The 24,077-nt window shown below is 41.3% G+C and overlaps 1 protein-coding gene across 14 annotated transcripts in view; it reads left to right on the plus strand.

The window, feature by feature from the left end:
- CTNND1 (catenin delta 1) overlaps window positions 1-24,077 on the plus strand; it is a 58,234-nt gene that overhangs the window by 28,965 nt on the left and 5,192 nt on the right. For 7 of the 14 annotated variants that reach the window (XM_044681375.1, XM_044681382.1, XM_044681384.1 and 4 more), the window contains 16 exons: window positions 465-581; window positions 1,949-2,236; window positions 4,143-4,214; window positions 4,768-4,920; window positions 6,795-7,330; window positions 12,199-12,662; window positions 12,912-13,095; window positions 16,343-16,460; window positions 16,929-17,082; window positions 17,460-17,477; window positions 17,901-17,969; window positions 19,384-19,511; window positions 21,480-21,630; window positions 22,011-22,200; window positions 22,648-22,762; window positions 23,497-23,584. In XM_044681375.1, the coding sequence (XP_044537310.1) occupies window positions 2,042-2,236; window positions 4,143-4,214; window positions 4,768-4,920; window positions 6,795-7,330; window positions 12,199-12,662; window positions 12,912-13,095; window positions 16,343-16,460; window positions 16,929-17,082; window positions 17,460-17,477; window positions 17,901-17,969; window positions 19,384-19,511; window positions 21,480-21,630; window positions 22,011-22,200; window positions 22,648-22,762; window positions 23,497-23,584 (2,635 nt within the window). In that variant the 5' untranslated portion in view covers window positions 465-581; window positions 1,949-2,041. The remainder of the gene's footprint in view (window positions 1-464; window positions 582-1,948; window positions 2,237-4,142; window positions 4,215-4,767; window positions 4,921-6,794; window positions 7,331-12,198; window positions 12,663-12,911; window positions 13,096-16,342; window positions 16,461-16,928; window positions 17,083-17,459; window positions 17,478-17,900; window positions 17,970-19,383; window positions 19,512-21,479; window positions 21,631-22,010; window positions 22,201-22,647; window positions 22,763-23,496; window positions 23,585-24,077) is intronic. The other 7 variants (XM_044681378.1, XM_044681379.1, XM_044681381.1 and 4 more) reach the window with 3 other exon arrangements.

Here is a 24,077-nt window from a genome sequence, read left to right on the forward strand (position 1 = left end):
CCCCCCTCCCCCCAATTGCTTTGGTTTCTCAACCGCCTTTGTAGGCATGCCATGACTAGGCCCTCCAGTTTCCACCTTGGGGTGGAGGAGGGGGAGGCAGGGGAAGGAGGGAGAAGACATGCTGATAGCAGCAGCTCCCTTTTCCTTTGGTTGTAGCAGAAGAAAGTTAAGTTGTTTCTTAGATTGTATGTCTCTCCAGATTCTCAGGGGGTACAGCCCAAGTTGGGAGACTAACATGGGACTGGAATCCAGGTTTCAGCCAGCTCTGGGGCTGTCCCGTGTGCTCCTGTAGAGCCAGAAAGTGTTTGGAAACAGCAGAATAAAAGAATTATTGGTGTAAAGAACTCCTTTTCCCTCTCCAAACCCAGAGTTTCTTTTTCCAGATACTTCCTCTGTTCCTGCTGTTTATTTATTGGGTGTATTTCTTTTCCTTCCCATTCCCTTGCTCCCTACTATCTCTGCAGCTTTCTCCTTCCTGCTTCCTCCTGGTGGTGGCTGAGATGTTTCTTCCATGATTCTTTGCATCTAGACTGGGCTGTTCTCTGTTAAGCCAATCAAATCCGACCTTCCCTTCTTAACAGGTGTGTATGGAAACTTAAAAAAAAAAAAAAGATATGTTTTAATGAGATTTTTACTTTTCCTGTTCTGGGGGGTAAGGAGGTAAAAGGAGATGGGGGTAGAGGTGAAGTGGGTTTGTTTAAAATTTGAATTTCTCAGTAATATGTGCTTGGGGAGCAAATGACTATACTTATCCTCCAGCCCAGCAGAGTTAATGCCCTTCTCCCTTGATTTTTGAGCCAAAAAAACCTTTGCTGTTGGTGGATCGAAGGAATGATTGGGGGGTGGGGTTGTCCTTAAAAAGTGTCTCTGAGCACAGAGAAGAAAGGCATAGACATTCCTCCTCCCATCTTTACTTTTTTTCTCTCCAGCACACACAGGCCTCACAGAAAAAAATTGGTTATTGTGGCAGTAACTCTTAGATACCTACAGGGCCAGTGATATTTGGTAATTTATACAAGATGTGAACCAATAAGGAAAGAGCCATGGTGATAATATGAAATAATCTTCCCTAAACATCCTAATGTTGATTGGGTGATTAGGATTTAAGGACTATCTCTCATTTGACTTTTCAAAGACAAAATTGCCTGAAAAGTCTCAGGGTTACAAACCACTGTTTGGGGAATCCAAAGCCAGTTCCTCAACTGCCTTATAAAGTGAATTTTCCCAGAATTTGCCTTTTTTTATATAGTCTTTCTGGTAGATACTTTTTACTCCTCCTTTGTTAAAATGTTTTCCTGGTTTATCAGCAGTTGTGCCTGAGACCATCTTGGAATCAAAAGTGAAAAAAGGTTCAGATCCAGAACCTAAATTTGCATTTAGCGCCTCCCCCCCCTTTTGATTAATGGGAAATTGAAGAATTTTAAGAGAGCTCCAATTCTGTTTTGGGATTTTAATCTTGGATTCTTAAACTTCCCCAGCAGCAGTTCCAGTCATAAAGTTCAGGGAAAGGCTAGGCCAGCTCTAGAAGAGAAGATAGCACCATCTCCTGAGAGAGTTTTGTCCTGTAGTAGATGGTGATATGGTATAGACATATATTTATAGGTCACAATTTTTTGCTGCTATGAAATCAGCAGAACTAGGAAGCGGCCTAACTTTTATGTGATCAGGGACTGACTTTAGCCACATCCTAATTTCCTATCACCTGTATGAGTTACTTAGCTACATTTATCCCATTTCTCTATCTAGTTCTTGGTTGAGTTTCCGGGGAAACTAATTGGAGAGCAATCTTGCTGGCCCAGACCCTGGTGATGGGCTGCTAAGCTTGGTGGTAGTCTCTTGCTGTACCATGGCACAAACCTGAAAGTTTGCATCTTTGGCTCTGGGATTGATAATTCTCCATCTTTTCTCACTTTTGATCTTTTCTTTCTTCTCCTCTACCCCTTCCCAGTGGTGTGAAGTGAGGGGGGAGATTATCTCCCTCCTTCCTGTGTGATCCACCTCCCCTTTACTCTGCCCTGCGGCGGCTCCGTCCCTCAGGGTCATGGACGACTCAGAGGTGGAGTCGACCGCCAGCATCTTGGCCTCTGTGAAGGAACAGGAGGCACAGTTTGAGAAGCTGACCCGGGCATTAGAGGAGGAGCGGCGCCACGTCTCGGCGCAACTGGAGCGTGTCCGGGTCTCGCCACAGGATGCCAGCTCTATCATGGCCAACGGCACCCTCACCCGCCGGCATCAGGTAACCCCTCTTCCCCTCAGATGGGCAGCTAGAACATGACGTGCTCCCCAGAGCAGCTGAGATTTTCCCAGGAAGCTGTTCTGATGGTGATGGACTCTCCATGGTGCCCGTGCTTCGTGGTAAACTTTTCCAGGCAATAGGCATCTTCTGGGTTGGTACCTACTGAATGTTAGGGGAACCTGGTGGTGTTCTTTGAGTGCTGGGAACTCCTCCTTGGTGAGCACCCTTCTTTTGGTCTGTTCTGCTGTGCTGATATCTCTGGCTTGGGTTGCAGAGCCACCAGTGGTAGAGCTTGCAATTCAGAACTATGTAGGGAAACCGACTATTTTCTCTGATTCCTCTGGTGTTAACTTCTGGAGCTTTCTTGGGGGACAGTTCAGGGGAGAGGGGAAGCAAATGCCTACTCAGTGGTTGGGGAAGTTGGGCAGCTTGTCATTTTAGCTTAACTTTGGTCCTCAGGGATAGGTCTGTGTCCACCAGCTGGGTCCTCCCACTTAGTGCTGGCCTTGCGTGCTTTCCTTGTTAATTATGTGATTCATGTTCGTGAAGAAGGGAAGACAGAAGAAAGAGAAGCCCATGTTGCTATTCAGTCCTTCTCACCATAGGAGCCAGTCAACTTAGGTTGGCTCTACTAGACTGTGGAATGATATTCAATATGATAAGTGTTCTCTCATTCTTTAGTCTGGTCCTAATGGAGTATAATCTGTCTGGGGTTTTGTCCAGTTTCCTTTGTGTGTGTGGGATGTTGCTTGATATGCAGTACCGAGCTACAAGTGGGAGCAATTGGACTTTTTTCCCCCCACTAATAGCCCATTTGAGTTTGAAGGCAGATGGAAAAGAAAATACACAGTAAAGAGGAGTCTAAGTAAGTGGCAAGATGGGGGTCCAGTTAGGAAATCCCTACTGATTATAGTTTTCTCTGCTTGGAAGCAAAAAGAGGACTAGTTTAATATAGGAGAAGAGATCCATATTGAGAGGGGAAGAATAGGACTGGTAGGAATCAGTGAGATGGTGGGGAATTCCAGGATCATAAGTATAGTCTTTTCTTTGAATTTGACTTGGCTAAAAAAAACCACACCCTTCCTCTCCACTGAAAGAAATCCAGTTTTACTTCCTCTCTCTGAAGTATGTTTATAATGGAATAGGGGTTTCTTCCTAAGTAGTCAGGTCTTTTGTCCCTGCTTAATGAATTTTAGCTTCCTTTAAATTCTATTCTGTGGCTAAAAGAGAATGAAGTTCCTTGAAGGAAAGATTAGCAAATACATTTTAGGTGATATGAAATCATGTGATTTAAAAAAAAAATTTCCTAAGGTAGCCTAGAAAAGGGGTTCAATCAAAAGATTGTTCAATAGTTTTAGAAACCAGTAGTGAACATACTGTGGGGACTGGTGCACTTTAAAGACCAATTTGGGTTCTCCTTCACACCTGGCATGCAAGAATACTCTCTTTGCTTCTTTAAAGACCTGCCTGTTATAGGGGCATGATGGGTGTTTCCCACAGGGCTGGGGAGTAAGGATGACATAGGAACAATGGATTCAAGTTGTTGTTTGTTTTTTTTATGGGGAGAGGGTTAGGGGGTAAGAGAGACAGTTTAGATCTTTTAAAATCTTATTCTCATGTCTTCCAAGCAAAAATGAGAACTTCTGTTCATTCTCTCTGTTCCTGGCTTTTTTGCCAGGCACTACACTTGTAGTCCAAGCCTGCCTAAATCCCAGGCTTAGTTCTGATTTCTAGCAGTGAGGTGAAAATTTCAGGAGATTTGGATACTTAAAATAATAAAAATTATAGATTTATAGCTCAAAGGGACCTTACAGGTCATTTAATAAAAGGAGATGCTTATATTTCAGATAATATGGAAAAGACTATATATAATATAGTAAACTGTTTCTATGGGTGTCCATTTCAGAACGGCCGGTTTGTGGGCGATGCTGACCTTGAGAGGCAAAAATTTTCAGATTTGAAACTCAACGGACCCCAGGTAACGTGTTCCATATTTAGGGAGCCTGCATCATTCATTCTTTTCATTTTAGTTTGAGCATATTAGTAATTTGGTGTAGACTTGATATGTGATTCTACTAAGTAGGATTTTGGAAAAATCTAAATACCTAAGAATGAATTCTAGTAAGTTCAGTACTCTTCATCACCTTCTATTTGTCTTCCCCAATTTAAACATTACTTTTCTGTGGAATTGTACTTCTGTTTTTAGAAAACTGCTTCTTCTCTGATGGTCATCTTGAAACCAATCACTTATGAAAAGATCTAATTTGTGGGTGGGTTACTCATGAAAGACTTCTTCTTTATCAGTCAGGGGTCAATGGAGTTGCAACTCCAGCCTGGCTCATAAGGGGAGGAGAGCCTAAGAAACTATAGCTTTGCTTTTGTGTAAGCTCCACAAATGGAGTAGCATTGCTATCCCAAACATTTTGGAATTTATGAAGAAGTATCATTTCTTTTTGCTGGATTTTCTAATGACATCAGTGTTCACTTGGGCCATGCATATCATAGTAACTTCCTGCACTTATTTCATGCAGGACCATAGTCACCTTCTGTATAGCACCATTCCCAGGATGCAAGAACCAGGGCCAATTGTGGAGACCTACACAGAAGAGGATCCTGAGGGAGCGATGTCTGTTGTTTCTGTGGAAACTTCTGATGATGGGACCACCCGACGAACAGAGACTACGGTGAGTCAACACTTAAGGACAAGTTGGGAGTGGTGGGGGTTACTGGGAATGACATTTGGCCAAAGTGGATGAGAGTGCTAATAGAGGATTGTATTGGGGAGATTTTGTAGATTGTGAAGTGAAAAGGTAGGAGACAGTGACCCAAGGTCTCTTCTTAGCTGTAGCTCCTCCCTGAGTGGGCCCTTCATTCCCCAAGTACCCTGGCAGGGTAGAGAATGCATCTGCCTAGTAAGAGTGTCTGAGGATGGTATATTGGAATGTGTAAGTTTTAAAATTAATATTCAGTGCCTCCAAAGTGTGATATTTATAAGGATTTATTAAAAGCACAGGGAAAGAGTCCCAACTCACCCTTTACCACGCCCAAAACACCCATATCAAAAAAGCCCCTGAAAACCCCACGACCAATAGGAAAAAGCTTAAGGAATTATGGGTATGGTGAAAGGGAGTTTGGGTAATGTAGTTTAAAGGGGTACAAGGTCTTTTCAACTTTACATTCCCCCCCACCCCCCACCCCCGGTCCTTTGGGAGACTAGTTTCCCCAATGGATCATGAAAACATAATCAAATTAAAGTTTACAATAATTCAGAGATAAAAGGGAAATAAAAGGGAGAAAATAAAACCAATGTTCTTTGCATTGACAAAAACCATTTAGGGGGCAGTCCCCTCTCTGGCATAAAAGTGTCCATTCAAAATAAATACATCCCCCACACACACACACAAAAGTTCAAATTCGACATGTCTCGAAATTCACTCTGGATCTTCTGGTGCAGTGTGTGGTCTCTGCAGGCATCTTCATGGCGTCTTCTGGATTCTGGGAGGTAGTCTTCTGTTCTAAATTAGGGTCAAATTCAAGTCCAAATTCACAGAAATAACAGTCCCCTCCCAGAGGAGAACAACTTTACATTCCCCCCTGAGGAAAATACAGGGATACACATGAGAATCACACAGGAATACATGGTCAAGGCATAAGGTATATGAATCAATTCTCAAAACATTAAAGAGTCCAAAGAAAATAAAAAGGAAAAGATAACCTCTGAGGGAAATATAGAATATTAAAAAAAATGTGAAAGGAAAAAATTCTAAGAAAAAGAAAAAATTTACAAATCAAAGCAGGTTCCTGTACCCGAAGACAGGGGGGAATCCTCTTTTGTCATTTGAGCTTGTAAGTGATGTACTATCTGGTTCAATTGAACTTGTATGTCGGCTCGCATTCTCCTTTGTTGTGACCTTACAGTGCAGAGAAAAAAATTACAAGCCACATAGGAACAAGGAGATAATCTGGAACTCTATAAGTTCCTAATTTGGCAAAAACCACAAGGGTTTCTTGTAGAGTAGCATTTATACTGCTGAGCATTATACTCAAAAAGGTAGATTAAAGGGAAGTGGAAAAGAGAATTAAGTTTTAATGTATTTATTTATTTATTGGGGGGTAGGGGCAAGTTAAAGGGTATTGTATATTTTTTTGTTGTTGTTTTTAATTAAATATGGTTTTTGTTTTAAAAATTAATTATAATTTATTCATTTGTATTATATAATTCGTTTATAATATAATTGTATATATAATTTTTTTTAACCCTTGTACTTTGGTGTATTGTATATAATTTTAAAATTATTTTTATTTTTTTAAATTAAAAAAATTTAATGCCTTTATTTATTTATGTAGTTATTTGGTGTTGCTGCCCTTTTGTGGCAGGAAAAAAAAACCACCCACTATAGCTCAGCAGGAAGAAGGGGGAAGAAAACAGAAAAAGGGGAAAAAAAAAACCCCACCAACTGTGAGCCCTTCAGTTCAGTTCAGAGCAGCCTATATTTCAGCTCTGGGATGGTTTTCGTCATTTCACTGGTTCTATCACCTGTCTCTTCTGCCCTTCAAGGTTAAGAAAGTAGTCAAAACCGTGACAACACGAACGGTGCAGCCAGTCCCAATGGGACCAGATGGGCTTCCTGTGGATGGCTCTTCAGTTTCTAACAATTATATCCAAACCCTGGGTCGTGACTTCCGCAAGAATGGCAATGGGGGGCCTGGCCCTTATGTAGGACAGGCGGGCACTGCCACTCTCCCCAGGAACTTCCATTATCCGCCAGATGGCTATAGCCGTCACTATGAAGATGGCTACCCCAGCGGCGGTGACAACTATGGAAGCCTGTCCCGGGTGACGCGAATTGAGGAGCGGTACCGCCCCACTATGGAAGGCTATCGGGCCCCCAGCAGGCAAGATGTCTATGGGCCTCAACCCCAAGTCCGAGTGGGTGGAAGTAGTGTGGATCTGCATCGCTTCCATCCAGAACCTTATGGATTGGAGGATGACCAGCGCAGTATGGGCTATGATGATCTGGATTATGGTATGATGCCCGAGTATGGCACTGCCCGCCGCACTGGGACACCGTCTGACCCCCGCCGACGCCTCAGGTAGGCAGCCAGATGGAAAGGAATCCTATGTGATTCCAGGGCAGGGAAACATGGAACATCTTGCTGGCTCTGACATTCTTGTTAGATACCCTTCTTGTAGCAATGGTTGCCCTAATTGTTAACTTATGGGAGTTTGTATATGCTATGGGGAACTTGCACTGCTCTGTTCCAACTACTCCCGGAGGTGCTCATTCTGTCTTTAAAAAAGTATTTTTCAATCTGGGGTACAACTGCAGGGCTAGGCCAATGAGATGGGAAGACCCCTCTTTGCTTTTTAAAAAAAAACATGTTTCTTCTTTCGTTGGGAACTTTGTAAACATCAAGAAACATGAACATTAGAACATACAAAGAAAAGAAAAGAATCATATATGTAAGCTTTTATTATGTTGGGGGGTCAGTTCCAGTGTATGTTAACATGATAGTAACAAAACCGACCTGCTTATCTGTATTTCCTTCTGAACTTCTTTCTGTTTTGTTTTGTGTATTTGAAAAAATACATCATTGATGCTCTTTTCTTGCCTTTTTGGGAACATTTCTACTACAACTCACCAATTCTCCCACAACTCTTTATCCTAATAGGAAGCCTTCCCTTACAACAGGAGAACAAATCCATATTGGGGTTTTAAATGGAAATGCTTACCTTGTTCTCTGATGTCATAAATGGTACTCAGATTAAAAGATTACTGGCATTTTAATTAGTCTCTTTTAAAAGTATAGTACCAAATTTTTTCTTCTGTGAATTGGCTCCTTGGTGGAAGAGTGGTGAGGGCTAGGCAATGGGGGTAACTTGCCCAGGGTCACACAGCTGGGAAGTGTCTGAGGCTGGATTTGAACCTAGGACCTCCCATCTCTAGGCCTGACTCTCAATCCACTAAGCTACCCAGCTACCCCCCCAAATTGTTTTTCAGCATGGTTGTAGACCATTCCTTAATTCTGCTTTAATAAAGTAAATTGACCATGACTTTTTCTATTTTTTGAAAAAAAATTTTAAAGATTTTTATTGACATCTTTTTGGTTTCATATTGCTTAAAATTTCACCTGTATCATTCCCCACCTCTGTTTTCAAAAGTTATCCCGTATAACAAAGAACTTTTAGTTTTAAGTCAAATAGAACTATTTGGGGAATTAGGTTCCCCACCCCTTTACTGAATCTTCATGTGAAGGTTGAAGAATAATAATAGCAAACACTTATTATGTGTCAACTGTGCTTAACAACTTTTATCTCATTTGAGCTTTACAATAACCGTAGGAGATAGGTGCTCTTTATTATCCCCATTTTACAGATCAGATAACTGAGGCACTCAGAAGTTAAGTGACTTATCCAGAATCACACAGGGTTTCCTGCCTCCCAGCCCAGAGCTCTGTCCACTGTGCTACCTAGCTTGCCTAATAAATGACTACTTGGTTAAGTATGGTGTAGATGGGATCAGACTCTGAGGTCCCTTCCAACACTAATTCTGTGCTAGGCCATCCCCTACTTTAAAAAAATAAAACAACTAACTATACTGGTTTTTTAGCCCTCACCTTTCCATTTTCCTCACAAGGATGTATCTTTGCCAAGTGTTTGCAAAAATCTAGGTAAATATATCTCTAGCATTAGCTCTTCATTTGCCAATCTAGGAACCTTTTCAAGGTATATAGCCCCCTGTTCTACATGTTCGCCAACTATCTCTTTCATAGTAGATTGTAAGAATTTGCCAGGAACCAAAATCAAGCTGGCTACCCTATAGTTTTCAGACTTCATTTTCTTGGCCTTTGTTTGAAAATTGGGACATCAGTTCAGCTATCCTCTCTGACTATTCTTTCTGTGTCATGTGATGGAGTTCTTCTAGGCTTGGTGGCTTGAAGTCAACAAGGGCAATTAAGTGTTTTATTACTATCTTCCTCCTTATCTAGTATTTCAACTCCTTATTAACATTTTTGTTCTGTCCTTCCCAGTTCAAAGATCATTCTCCTTAGGCAGAAACCCAGTGAAAGTTCAGCACCTCTCCATTTCCCCATCATCATTCCATACATCTCAAATAGCAGTCCTATCCCTTCTTAGATTTTATTTTTTCCACAGATAGCTTCGACACCCAAGTTGTTTGTGGTTATCCTTAATTTTCCTTGTTTACACCAGCTTATTGAGTTTTAGGACTCTTAGAACCATTTTACACTTTTGCTTTTGTTTTATATGACCTATACTTGTTCTTAGCAGTATGGCATAGTGGAGAACATGTTGGACCTGAGATCAGGAAAACCTGGTTGCATATTCCATTTTTCCATAGTAGCTCTGTGACCTTGGGCAAGTCACTTAACCTTCCTGATCCTTGGTTCTCTCATCTGTAATATTAGGGCTTGTCTCTGAGCTCTGTTCCAGCTCTAAATCTCTGCTATGATGCTCTAAATTAAGTAAACTCAGGTTGGGCTGTTCCCCAAACCTGATGTATAAATGCCCTTAAAGTATGTATTGACTGTGCCTATCTTTTAGATCCTTGTATTTAACCTTCAGCTTCTGAACTGCCATCTTTGGGTGTAGCATTCCTTGGAACCTTTCACTGATTGTGGATCCCACCTTGAATTGTTTATCTGCCCCTCTCACACAACTCTTCTCGGCGCCACCCCCCCCCCCCCAACTCTCCAGTAAAATGTAAGCTTGAGAGCTGGTACTTTACTTTTGTTTTTCCATCCCCAGTGAGGGCCTTACCCATAGCAGCTACTGAATTAGTTTAGAATTAGAAGTATGTCTGTATCAGTTGGTGTTCTGTCTTACCATAGGGCTGGGACCATCTGAAGCAAGCCTTTGTTTCTGATTTCTCTGGGAAGGGGTCAAAGAAAGGGAAGCCTTCTTACCCAAACCTGAGTCACCTATCATTTCTCTATCTTCTGGACTGTCTTTTCCCCTCCTCTGACGCATCCATTATTCATAGAGGGACACCAGGTTTAGTTTGTGCAACCTAGAGCTGGGTGAGTAGTGGGCTTCTAAGAAGGAGCCTCCCCAGGGTGTTGGCCCCAGGGGCCAGGCTATTTCCTGAATTTCTCTTTTGTGAGAAGTGATTGCCCTTAGGAGGGTGTGGACCATAGTCTTTATTCTGTTTTATAGTGAGTGGATTGAAAAGTTTATGTAAAGAGATGGGTTCCTGGGCCCAGTGTCTGGATGTGTGCCAGTATAGTTTTGGATTAAAAACCTGCTTGTCTAGCAAGAACATTTCTGCTGCTTCCTGTTCTGTCTTAGGAGAGTGATACAAGGTCAAAGTCTAAACAGTGTGGCAAAGTAGCATATTGAAAAAACCCTGGCCTGGGCAGTCAGGAGACCTCTGGGCCTACATTAGCTGACACCGAATTGGTTAACTAACTTTTTTCATGTGCAGGGAAGAGATTTTTCATCTAGTTCCTCAAAGTAGCGTACATGCTAAATAATAACTCTTCTTGCTCAAAATCTATTTTGTGACAGACTGTTTCCTTCTCCCCTTCTTATATACATTTTTTTTTTTTACCAATGCCTTATGTGGGGCTCCTAATCAATCTGGGAATTTATATGTTTCTCAAGAATTTATGTGTCTGAATGGCAACCTAAAAGGTGTGTGTGTGTGAGTTGATTCTCAGCAGCTTCCCTGGCAGATGGGATTGACTGTTTTGTGCTCAGGCCTTTATTCTGGCCTGGGACTCTGATCAGGGGGCCCACACCCAGGCGCTGAGCACTTTAGTCTTGTCACATGGGGATGACCTGCATGACTCTGGGCCAGATGGTCAAGTTCACTGACCTTTAGGGGACAATGACCTCTACAGATGGAAGGGCCACACTTGAAGGCAAAATTAGGAAGTCTCTGGCACAGGCCAAGTTGTGGGGTTCCTGTGAAGCTGGAACAGAACTGTGGCCACGAGTCTCATGTAAAATGGTAGGCCTCTTGTAAGAGATCCAAACAATGGGTTCTCGTTTCTCCAAGGGGCAGCCCAGAAATGAGATGAGCTCACCCAGATATCTGGAGTGACTGGATCTCTTCCTGGTGGTTATGAATAAGTAATCATGTGACAGCTTTGCCCTCTAGTGGTTGGTTTGGGATACTGAAGTCCCAGGACTTTCTTTCCATTGCTTTAGATTTGGGGTTTACTGTTAAGGAAAAAGCACCTGCTACTAGTACTAGTGGGCAGGCATCTATCCATCCCTGCTGTTGTTGAGGAGGGCTCCACTTGAACAAAATGTATGGAAAAGGAATTAATTTTTTAAAAGAAATCCAATTTGAGCCATGCTTTGTACATTGCTGAGCTGCTTGCTAGCACAAATTGTAAGGATGGGGATGTGTGACAAAAAATAACACAGACACTGAGGTTAGACCTTACTATCATATGGCAATTCTCTGGGTCCTTCACATTTTCAAGGATAGGGTGGAGGTGGAATATAAAGGATGCTAAGAGGTCTTATCCTTTCAGCTGTTTCCTGTGTAAGTGCTTTAGATCCTGTTGTAGTTAGTTAATGGTTGTAAGTTCCATTCCTGAATTTTTGTATGGGCTCTTCAGTCATCATTTCATCTGCCTGCTGTTTCCTTAAATTTGTATAGGTTTAAAGTAAGTTAAAACTAGCCTCATTTTCTCTGCTCATTGACAATGCCATTCACTTAAGGTGCCACTTAGGCAGTAGATAAATAAAAGTGTTTGCTTAGGAACTTTAAAGATGTTGAATTAACATATCCCTTTTAAAAATACCCTTTTCACTATGTGCTAAGAGAATCTGGTCATTGTCAATTAAGCAAGTCAGATCATTAGTTTGTCTGTTAGATTTAGGAATACAAAAAGCTACCAGGTGCTCCTAATTCATTCTTCAGCGATGGTATATTCAGAAGAGACTAGACCATATTGGTTAATGTTTACTTTTTTCTAAAATCATTTAGGAGCTATGAAGATATAATTGGTGAGGAAGTGCCCCCAGACCAATACTACTGGGCCCCCCTGGCTCAACATGAAAGGGGAAGTTTAGCAAGTCTGGACAGCCTGAGAAAGGGAGGTCCTCCACCTCCCAACTGGAGGCAGCCAGAATTGCCAGAGGTGATTGCCATGCTGGGCTTCCGCTTGGATGCTGTCAAGTCCAATGCAGCTGCCTATTTGCAGCACCTGTGTTATCGTAATGATAAAGTGAAGACCGATGTGCGGAAACTCAAGGGTATCCCAGTATTGGTGGGTCTTTTGGACCACCCCAAAAAGGAGGTGCACCATGGGGCCTGTGGGGCTCTCAAGAATATCTCCTTTGGTCGGGACCAGGACAACAAGATTGCCATAAAGAATTGTGATGGTGTTCCTGCTCTTGTTCGTCTTCTTCGAAAGGCCCGTGACATGGACCTCACAGAAGTTATCACAGGTAAACACTAGGCTAAAGGAGAATTATCCAGTCTAGTAATCTTCTTCTAATCAAAAGGGAGAAAGACGTTTACTTCCTTCTTTCCCTCCCTCCCAAGTTGTTTTCCTTTTTGGGGGAGGATCTCACTTTTGGGAAATGGCAGTATTGATAGCATACTGGGCACAAAAGTCCTCTATTGGCTTGGTATATATGTGGAAAGCAATGCTAAAGAGGTAACTTACTAGGTCTTTATGATCTTTTATTTTCCAGGAACACTTTGGAACCTCTCATCTCATGATTCTATCAAGATGGAGATTGTGGACCATGCACTTCATGCCTTGACTGATGAAGTGATCATCCCCCATTCTGGCTGGGAGCGGGAGCCCAATGAAGATTGTAAACCTCGTCATATTGAATGGGAGTCAGTGCTCACCAACACAGCTGGCTGCCTCAGGTAACAAGAGGCTATAAGAACTATCCATATGTCATATACTTTGTTGTTAGGCAGCAAAAACTCCTGCTCTGGTACTGAAAAGCTTTGCCAGTGGAATATAAAAGTTAGAAAGCATTTGAGTACAGTCCTTACAGTCAGACAAGATGTTTTCAGGGCCAGCCTTATTACCTGTGGAGAGACTTGTTACTAAAAGTTGACCATGGCATTCTCATTCTAAGAACCACAGTTTTTAGGCAGCATACACTCATTAATCCTTTTTCCAGTAACCAGAGAGTTGATAACTGGGGGAACTGTGCCAAAAGATATCTTTACATTTTTATTATAAGCGAAAACCAAAGATCAAACTAGAGATAAATAGAATAATGATTAATAGATTCTCCTCTTAGAAGAAATTTAAACTGACAACAATATATAAAGTATTCCAGAAGTCTTGGTGCAATCTTCAACTTCAACTTAAAGATGCACTGAAACTTTTGGAGTACTTTAAATGCATGTCTTTGTACTTAGTGACAAAATTGGTGAACAGAGGAGATGAAGGCAAAAACACTTGGGGAAAATGTGTTGCTCAGGATTAAAAAAATGAGACTAAAAGTTTTTTAGACACTGTCATAGTTTCTCTTGACAGAAAATGATTAGTTACAGATGTGAGACTCATTTCCAACTCATCTTTTATGTTTAACACAATACTGTGATCAATAAAGGTTTAACAGTTTGCAGCAGTTCCGAAACTGAGGTAGGTCAGCTGTGAATTCTGAAAAAAGGAGAAATGAGCAAAAGTAAAGGCCCAGATACCACCATTTCCTAGAGAAATTCATCTCAACTAAAAGTTGAGAGGAAATTGCAAAATGGAAATAAAAAGCTCTGTGCAGCAAATTCTGGATCTTCTTATCAGATGAACGTTGCTAAAGATAACACTTTCTTAGAGTAGGAGAGAATTTGGAAAACCTTACTGAAAAAGAAGATGGAGCTTCATCAGATCAGAGTATTTGTAATTAAAACTGGATAACAGAGATGCAATGTGGAACAGATCATTGATTAAAATGAGCAGCATTAATAAAACTGCTAGCTTTGGAGTCTACTGCGTTGGTATGAATGTGATAGGGCAGTGGTGTTTAGGGATATGACACTGGGAAAAGTAGATGAAAAACATAATAAAAAAATCTTTGAGCAAACATGATTTTAGAGGTAGTTAGGGATAAGAGAAATCACCGCTATCCTCCCAGTCCCTCAAACTTGCAACCTAGGTGTCATTCTCAGCTCCCCATTCATCACATCATGCTTCAATTGCTGTAGTAGCCTGCTGGTTGACTGGTCTCCTTACCATGGGTCTTTTCACACAGTCTGTTCTCCACTCAGCTTTCAGACTGACCTTTCTAAAGACCACGTCTGTCCATGTTCTTCTTCCTCTCTATTTCTTGACACTAGCCTCCTTTCTTGTGTTTGTACAAGGCACGTCATCTTTTCCCTGGCTGTTCCCCATACCTGGAATGTCTCCTCCTGGCTCCTTTTAAGTTCCATTTAAAATTCCACCTTCTACAAAAAAGCCTTTCCTGATCCTAGTGCTGCTATCCTGTTGGATCATAATTATTTGCACATTGTCCCCATTAGACTGGGAGCTTCTTGAGAGCAAGAATTGTCTTTTGCCTTTCTTTCTTTGTATCCCCAGCAGTTAGCACAGTCCCTGGCATGTTGTAGGCACTTACTAAATGTTCATTGACTAACTGATTCTAAAAGAAAAATCACAGAGGATATAATTACCAGAAAAAGCAATTGGGAAGACAACAGGTTCCGCTGCTGGTCCATATGCCTATATTTTCATCATATAAATCTTTTGAAATTGGTCTTTATGCCTATGTCAAATGTCAGTGTTGAACAATCTGAGAAGAAAATGGTCAGGTTTCCACATTATTCTCCAGCAGACCATTCACAACATATTTACAATCATGATTGACTGTATTGAGAACAGAAGTGGCCACTGCTTGTCTGATTTACACAAAAAATATTTATCTTTATAGTGCAAAATACAAAACCTCTTCTCAAAAAGTTCAATATAGATATTAAAATCAGACATGATTCCATGACAGATGTGAAGACAATTATTCAGTGATTTAAGTTTCAAATTCAAGTGACACATAAAACAGGGAGACACTCAACTTCAACTGAGAGTGTATTTTAAAGTTATGGAAGATGCTACCTAATGTCTACACGGAAAGAATTCCATGTTGTGGAAGAGATTCTATAAATGCCCTTGTTTGCTAATGAGATTGTTAGTTTATCAGTGGTCTTAAATCTTCAGGACCTCTTCATTAAAAGGTCCATCTTCCAATCAGGAAAGCTAGATCAGCCTAGCTACCCACAAAGGAAAGAAAAATTGGATAAAATCCTATATTGCTCAAATTGACATGTAGTTGGAAGTTAACTCTTTGAGCTAATACCCCTCAGTACCTTGGGCAGGAGCTTCAGGTGAACTACAGTCTAAATTGATCAGGAGAGAAGATTCAGCTGGATTGTATTTGGGAAGTTATACAGCCTTCTAAATAATCATAAGCTGCTTCCTGTCACTAATTTCCATCTTAATAGCAGTATCTCCCTGATTATGCTACATTTCATAGAATACTATGGTCTCAAAGAATCATGAATTATAGGTGACCTAAAGAGCAGACAATAGTGTATAACTGACACTGACTTGCAAGAAAGCAAATACAAGGGGCAACTAGGTGGCTCACTGGACTTGAGATCCAGGCCTAGAGGGGGTCTTGGGTTCAAATCTGGTCTCAGGATACTTCTTAGCTGTGTGACCCTGGGCAAATCACCTAACCCCCATTGTTGAGCCTTTGTTATTCTTCTGCCTTGGAACCAATACAGAGTATTGATTCTAAGATGGAAGAAAGCAAATATAAGGATATTTGTGTCATCAGATGGTGAGCCAGACATTTTAAGATGGGGAAAATTGAATGGTACTGAATCCTACTGAACATTAAAGAACAAAAGGAAGGCTTCTAGCACATTGGCTAAATATGTATTTAGACAAAGACATTGACAAGAATCATACAGAATAAAGTCTTGGTAGCTTGTGATCTATACTGTTGAAGATTGAACATAGATTAATTTAAATTTTATTACAGAAGAGACCAGGCATTTTAACTTGTTACTTAGAAGGGAAGAGCTATTTTCAGATTTTAAAAAAGTAGAAGGGGGGAGGGTTTCTGAATTTGGGAAGTTTTAGACTCTTCCCATTTCCCCATAGGAATGTCAGTTCAGAACGCAGTGAAGCCCGCCGAAAACTTCGGGAGTGTGATGGCTTGGTGGATGCCCTGATCTTCATTGTTCAGGCAGAGATTGGACAAAAAGACTCAGACAGCAAGGTAAAAAGGGGCTGGAGAAGATAGTGGTGTGGGTGCTCTCCTTACAGAAACATTTGGGCCCTAGAGGGCCCCACGTGTCTGAATAACTCATCTACTCCAACCTTTGAATGATGACCCACTTTCCCCTCTTTTATTTGTTCCTCCTCTGACAGGTGGTTTCCTACTTTTCTGATTAAGAAATATAATAGAGGACTTTGTTTTGTTGGGGTGCTGGAAGCATGAAGGAAGTACAGAATTGAGTTACATGATCAGGCTAATTCAGGTTCATGTTGTTGTTCATCTCCCAAAAGATTTGGGGCAATTAGGTCTGGCATTTATGTGTTGAGAGCCCCCTAGAGGTATTGGCCTAGGCAGAACCTTTGAGGTCTTGTCATACAACACATAGTCTACTATGACTCACATCTTCTGGGTAGCTAGATTATCTTTACTGTCTATTCTCTGGCTCCTTACTGTTCCCTGTTCCCTCAGCTGGTGGAGAACTGTGTCTGCCTTCTACGGAACCTGTCATATCAAGTCCACCGAGAGATCCCACAAGCAGAGCGATACCAGGAAAGTCCTCCTAACATTGCCAACAACACAGGGCCTCATGCTGCCAGCTGCTTTGGATCTAAGAAGGGCAAAGGTGAGGCCTAGCTCCCACTCCCTGCTTCTGTTGTGGGAATGGCAAAGAAAGGAGCACTCTCCTCCCCTGATGGTAGCCACAAGTTGAGCAGCTCAGGATCTGGGTGACTGGAACGCTGCAATAGCCTCCCTGTTCTGCTGTCTCCCCTATTATGTCTGTCCCTGCTGTCCTGGGAGTGGCAATGATTTTGACTAGGGTAGTGTGATGGGAAGAGAATCCTACTCATCTGGGGATTCCCCCATCCCCAACTCTTCCCTTTTCACCTGTGTTCTTTTTCTGTCTGTGCTTTCCTGCCTGATTGTGGTCCTGTTGTCATCCTTCCATTTTCTTCCCTTTCTGTCTCTCCTCCTCTCTCCACTTGGGTGCTGCACTGGAAGACGAGTGGTTCTCCAGAGGTGAGTGGATTCTTTTGAGGGCCTTGCCTACATCTAATATGCATGTTTTGTTTTTAGCTTTTCTAGTCCCTCCCTCTTAATCCTTTCCTTTGGGTGCATGCAGGGGAAATACAGTATGGAGAGCCCAATGAACAGGTTCAACTAATGGCTCTTGGCATGCTATTTCCTGGCAGCACCTAAGGCTGTGATAATAGTTATATGGCTATGGTCCACACCACTATCCTTGTCTTTGCATGACTCTGTTAGGAGAAACAAGTACCTTTGGCTTTCTTTTGCTCTTGGTTTATTCTCCAAAGAGTCTTTGTCTATGGAAGGAAAATCTCTGGCTCCTCCACACTCTGAGGGAAGGGAGGAATAAGAAGAAGGCCATGTTTGGACTGATTGCTTTCTTATCTCCTTTTACCCTTTTTTACTTTTAAACAGGGAAAAAACCCATTGAAGACCCAACTGCAGATACAGTGGATTTTCCCAAAAGAACTAGTCCTGCTCGAGGTAAGCACTTTCCTTTTATTAGGACATTTTAACTTCATAGGAATCCTAGACCATTGTAACCATATCTTAATTGTTCTTTCAGGCTCCAGTCTCTCTTCTCTGATACTTTTTCTACATAATTGCCAAATTAATATTCCCAAAAGTGCCCTATGACCATATTGATTCTACCATGTCTTCTTACCTCTAGGATAACATGCAAACTCTTCAAGAAGTGAAAACCCTCCACAATTTGATACTTGTCCACCATTCCAATTTTATTACACATTTTGCTCCTTCACATGCTTTGTGGTTTAGCCACCCTACTTGATGTTTCTCATATACAGCATTCTACTTCCTATCTTCATGCCTTTATAAAAGTTGTGCCCCCATACCTGGAATGCCTGGGTTGTGTTTAGAATTTAGCTTTCTTAAAAGTGTATCTGAAGTGCCAACTCCTGCATTAGGTCTTTTTTGATTTATAGTACCACCTGCTGCTAGTGCCTCCTCACAGCCATTGAAATTTCCTTGTATTTTTTTTTGTTTGTATAGATTTCTTACAGAATTTGGAAACTTTTCCCCTTTAGATCTGTGATCGACTTTTATAATTTGAATTTCTGTAGCTTTTTAAAGTTTTTCAAGCATCTTCTCACAATGTACCTTTGAAATAATCTGTGTAAGAGCTATCCCCACTTTACACTTCAGGAAATTGAGATTGAAAGATATCATTAAGTCACTGTGAAGAGGGAATTGCACAAAAACACACAGCTCAGTAAGTTTTACAGCCTAGATGGGTTATAAATACCCATCTCCTGATCGTAAGACTAGTGTTCTTTTTACTTTCACCATGATTGTACCTATTATATGGCAAAACACTATAGTATTGACTCTAAAAAAATCCTAAATGGCTTCTAGCTAAGCTATTGAAGATGATTTGGAAGTAGAATAAAATCTCATAAGCATTCTCAGGCCCAAATTCACAACTCTTATTGTGTTGACCAGATGTTGAGGTTTATTTACTGGAATTTATATCTGTTAGGAAAGCAAGTGTAAGAATGGGTAGAAGGTTGAACTGAGTTGATTTGAGTTAGGGCCAGTAGCCAGTAACTTATTTAACTTTGAGCGCCAAAAAAAAAACAGTTGCTAAAATGTCACTGATAGGCTTAAGACATATATGCTTGGAGGTAAAAAAGAGAGGAATATCATGAGATAGAAAAGAAAAAAGTATGACTATTATCTATGTCACCATTGCTCCAGGCTCCCCACTTTTATTTTAGAAGTCTTACTTCCAAGAGGCAATAGAAATGGTCATATGAATTTCTGGCCTTATGAATTGGGGAAGTTTAATGTATTTTATTTTATTTGCCATCATTTCTCATCAAAGTGAGACCTCTTTTGGGGAAGGAATTGTAATATCTTTTCTCCCTCTCTTATGCAGGCTATGAGCTTTTATTTCAACCTGAGGTGGTCCGTATATATATCTCTCTTCTTAAGGAGAGCCGGACCCCTGCCATCTTGGAGGCCTCTGCTGGAGCCATCCAAAATTTGTGTGCTGGCCGATGGACGGTAAGTAATCTTCCTGGAGTGGAGGTAGAGTAGAAGAAAAAAGGAGTTTATAACATATAATAATTTCCAGCCTTTTTCTCATGGTCTTTTGACTGCCTTACAGACTGTAACTACCCTTAAATCATCACTAAAGCCTAACATTCTTTCTGACCAGATAGAAGAATAGATTTTTCTTGTCCTCTTATTCCCTAAACCCTCTGTAATCTGGCTTCTTCCAACTTTATCACTCAACTAAAACTATTCCTTTCAAAGTTACCAAAGGAGCCCTTAAGTATCAGAGCTCATTAGCATCATCTTCCTTGACTTCTCAGGAGCCTTGAATCTTGTTGACCACCCTCCTGGTTACCCTTCACCCTGGGCTTTTGTGTTCTGTTGCCAATCATGACTTGCCAAACCTTAACCTTAATATTTTCACCATTCACCTCTTTTGCTCCTATTCATGTACTACTGGGTGAAGTTGGAAAAAATTCAAAACTGTTTATTGGGTCCATTTCAAATTTATGATATTCAATCTTAACAGCCTTCACTTCAGCAAGGCAGTTCTTTTGCATATAGATTCCTAATGGCTTCACTGTCCTCACTTCCACAATGAAACTATTATTCTTCTTAAAGCTTCCTCCAAGAGCTCTCTCTTTTTTCCCCATTTCTTCTCATAGCACTCAAAGGTAGCCTTTCCTCTTGCCTTTGATCCAGTCCTTCCTGACTTCTTAGTCAGGTTGCCCCTATTATTAGGCAGTTAAAGCAGAACTTCCCTCAAAACTGTCTCCTCTTTTCTGAAATTTCTTATTACTGTAGAGGGTATCACTGTCTTTCAAGGCATCCAGGCTTTCAACCTTCTGCCATGCTTGATTTCTCACTTGCGTTTAACCTGCATATTGAGTCTGTTGCCATCATTTATTCTTTCACAACATATTTAAGCTGTATTCCCTGTAGATACCCACCTAGTTCATCACTTGTCTGGGCTATCACATATCTTTCTAGTTGGAGTCTTTGGCCTGAGTCTCTTTCCACACCACTTTCATTACTCATTGTCCAAGTGATCTGACCACGTTGTCCCCTCTCCTCAGCAACTTTGGGGGCTCTTTGTTTACTTCTAGGACCAAATATAGCATTGTTCCCTTTAGAATCTAAATTTCTTCATAGCCTGGTTCCTTCCTACCTTTTCAGTTGTCTTCTGCTTTGCTCTCCTCTTTGTTTTCTGTTGTCTACCACACTTCCCACCCCTTTACCGTTCCTCTCATGTGCTGTTCCATCTTATGCTTCCTGCATTTGTAATGGCTACCTCTCATGCCTGGAATGGTTTTTTTCTCCTTCCCTGGCATCTCATGTCACCAGTTGTGTACTGGGCATTTTGAACTACCCTCTTTTACTCACCTTTTGGCCTCCATTCCTCTGAACTTCTCTATTACAGTTGGAGGGCATCCCCATCCTGCCATTTACCTAAGCTTATGATGTCAGTGTCATCTCTGGTTCCTCACCCTCATTTCCCAAATCTTTTATGTGTCTCCACACCTTTTTTTGTTTGGCTACTCATACTGTTATCACCTTTCTTCAGATCCCCATCACCCTCACTTTGCCTATTATTAGTCTCATTCAAGCTCCCTCCCTACTCTACGCATTTTTAGAGCTACCAGAAATGATTTTCCTAAAAGTCAGGTCTGACTTGTCACTCCCTTCCTCTCACTTTGGCCTCTGGTTTCCTTCAAGATGGAACTCAAGGGGTATCTTTTACAAAAAGCCTTTCTTGATCACACCTAATGAATAGTTGCTTCCTTATATCCATTTTGGGTTGTATATTCTGTAGATGTCCATTATGTTTTACTTATCTATGATGTGTCCTCTATTGGAATAAAGGCTTCTCAAGGATAAGAATTGTTTCATTGTTCCAGCTCATATCCTCAGTGCTTAATCTGTGCCTGGTACATAGTAGGTACTTAATAAAATGCTTGTTGATTGGATACTTTGTAGTATGGCCGGTACATCCGTTCAGCTCTGCGTCAAGAGAAGGCACTCTCTGCCATTGCTGACCTTTTAACCAATGAGCATGAACGAGTGGTGAAAGCCGCCTCTGGAGCGCTGCGCAATCTGGCTGTGGATGCACGAAATAAGGAACTGATTGGTAAGATGGGCTGGGGAGAAGACCTTTGTTATGTAAGCTTGTGAAGCTGGATCTCTGAAGCTGGTTTGGGCTATGACAGCCAACTCTCTAAAGAGAGTGTGAACAAAGCGCGCAAGACCTAGTTCCCCTGCCTTAGACAGTCTGCAGAAGGGGACGTGCACTACTCATTCAGCCAAGCAGATTAAGCCCATGGTGCCTCTGGGTCCCTTGCCCTTTTGCAAGAAGATAATTGTGGAAGAACAAAGAATATCTAATTGGGACAGTATATGACAGCTTCTTGTGGTTAGTGTAGTTGAATACAGAAGTCTGTGGCCTTTTTTGTCAATGGCCTTTTTTTGAAATGCATTTCTCCTCATTGGTCTTCTCTTTCAATGTTATAGGGAAGCACGCGATCCCCAATCTGGTCAAGAACTTGCCAGGTCAGCAGGGCTCTTCCCGAAACTTCTCAGAGGATACTGTGGTCTCAGTTCTGAATACTATCAATGAAGTTATTGCAGAGAACTTGGAGGCTGCCAAGAAACTCCGAGAGACCCAGGGCATTGAGAAGCTGGTGCTGATCAACAAATCAGGGTTTGTCTTGACCTCCATTGTGATATAGAGGTTCTCAGAGGCACCTTCTTTGTTTCCTTCTACTTTTGTACTTTGACTCTTCTCTGGGCCACCTTCAAAGGCCACCATGCCAGTGGCATCCCCCTTCTCCTCCCCACCACACACTCTCTGTCTCTCTTCTGTCTCTTTGTCTTCTTCGAAGTAAAATGAGTTTCATTCCCCCCAAAAGCTGATTAATGGGAAAAGGACCTTTTAAGATAGATGTAGATATCATGGAGGACAACTGTCATGGTCTTCTACTTTCTTTAATACCATTGTCAGGAACCAAAGTAATGGATTAATCCAATAAACTAGACCTGGACCATTGTGGCATGTGCTCATATAACCCCTATGTTTTGGGAAGGGAAGGACTGTGTTCTTTCTTTTCCTACTTTCATGCATTATTTTGGTATCTTTTTCCTATTATAGTAGTCGATCTGAAAAGGAGGTTCGGGCAGCAGCACTTGTCTTACAGACAGTCTGGGGGTACAAGGAACTTCGGAAGCCACTGGAGAAGGAAGGATGGAAAAAATCAGACTTTCAGGTATTGAACAGTCTAGGAACTAGGACAGTTGCTTATATTTACTGTCTTTTCTTCATTCGTTGTGTTCCTTCTGTTCTGCTATCACAATTATACTCTTCTTTATTTAGGACTCTGCCAGTAATTGAAAAAGTAATTATTTCTATAACCCTTCAAAATAAAAACCATAACCTGTCTTACAATTGATACTAAGTATTGGTTCCAGGGCAGAAAAACGATAAGGGTTAGGCAGTAGGGGTTAAATAACTTGCTCAGGGTCTCACAGCTAGGAAGTATCTGAGGGCAGATTTGAACCCAAAGCCTCCCATCTCCAAACCTAGCTCTATCCACTGAGCCACCCTAGCAGTCCCTACTTTTTATAAGTTTCTCTCATTAGCTCCTCATTTGAGAGAGAATAATCATTTTCAATTTTTTCATATTGTGGTGGCCTTGAAAGTAACTAATCTTAGTGTAACATTTCTATTATAAAGGAATATCCCTATTACAATAGAGTCAATGAAAAAATTGGTTTAAGTCTGTTTTCTAACCTGCAGTTTGCCAAAGCTATTTATTCTGCAGAATCAGTGTAGATCATAAAGAGAAATAGTCATTCAAACTTTGACCTAATTATCTATAGACAATTATCTCTGCCACTTTAATCTAGGAAACTTATGTTGTAAAGGTAGTTGTGTTAATAGTGTACCGTAAACTCAGAAGTTTATAAATTAAGTAAGTATGAATTGTACATTTGTCTCTAGGTCAATCTAAATAATGCTTCTCGGAGCCAAAGCAGCCACTCTTATGATGATAGTACCCTCCCTCTTATTGACAGGAACCAGAAATCAGGTAAGATACACAACTCTTTCTGCCCTTCTCCCAAATCTATTCATACTATTTTGCAGAACGTTCTTTCTTTAGAAAGTAGTACAAATGCAGTCATTTTCTGGGTGGTCTAGAACAATGATGGTGAACCTTTTGGAACTATTTAGGGGCCCTGTGTCATGCCCCACCCACTCCCAGACTGTGTGCCCTTGCCCCACCCCCCGACTTTGTTTAGTGCCATTCACATCCCCCCCCCTTTTATTTTTGAAGGAGAAACTACTGGTTCTCTAAACTGACATCTTAGTGACCCCAAGATGGTTGAACCCTAGATTTATAAACCCCCCTCTTTGCCAGTGTGCTTCATGAACTAATACTTTTTCTTTTGATTGGGATATTTCCTAGCCTAAGATTTCTTTCCCTTTTAAGCCAGTGATGATGAATTTATGTCATGTGTGCCAAAGATGACATGCAGAGCTGCCGCTGTGTGCAGCAACCCCTCCCCCCTCCCCCCCCCCCC

The sequence above is a fragment of the Gracilinanus agilis genome, chromosome 6 (assembly GCF_016433145.1).
Source record: "Gracilinanus agilis isolate LMUSP501 chromosome 6, AgileGrace, whole genome shotgun sequence".
NCBI lineage: Eukaryota > Metazoa > Chordata > Mammalia > Didelphimorphia > Didelphidae > Gracilinanus > Gracilinanus agilis.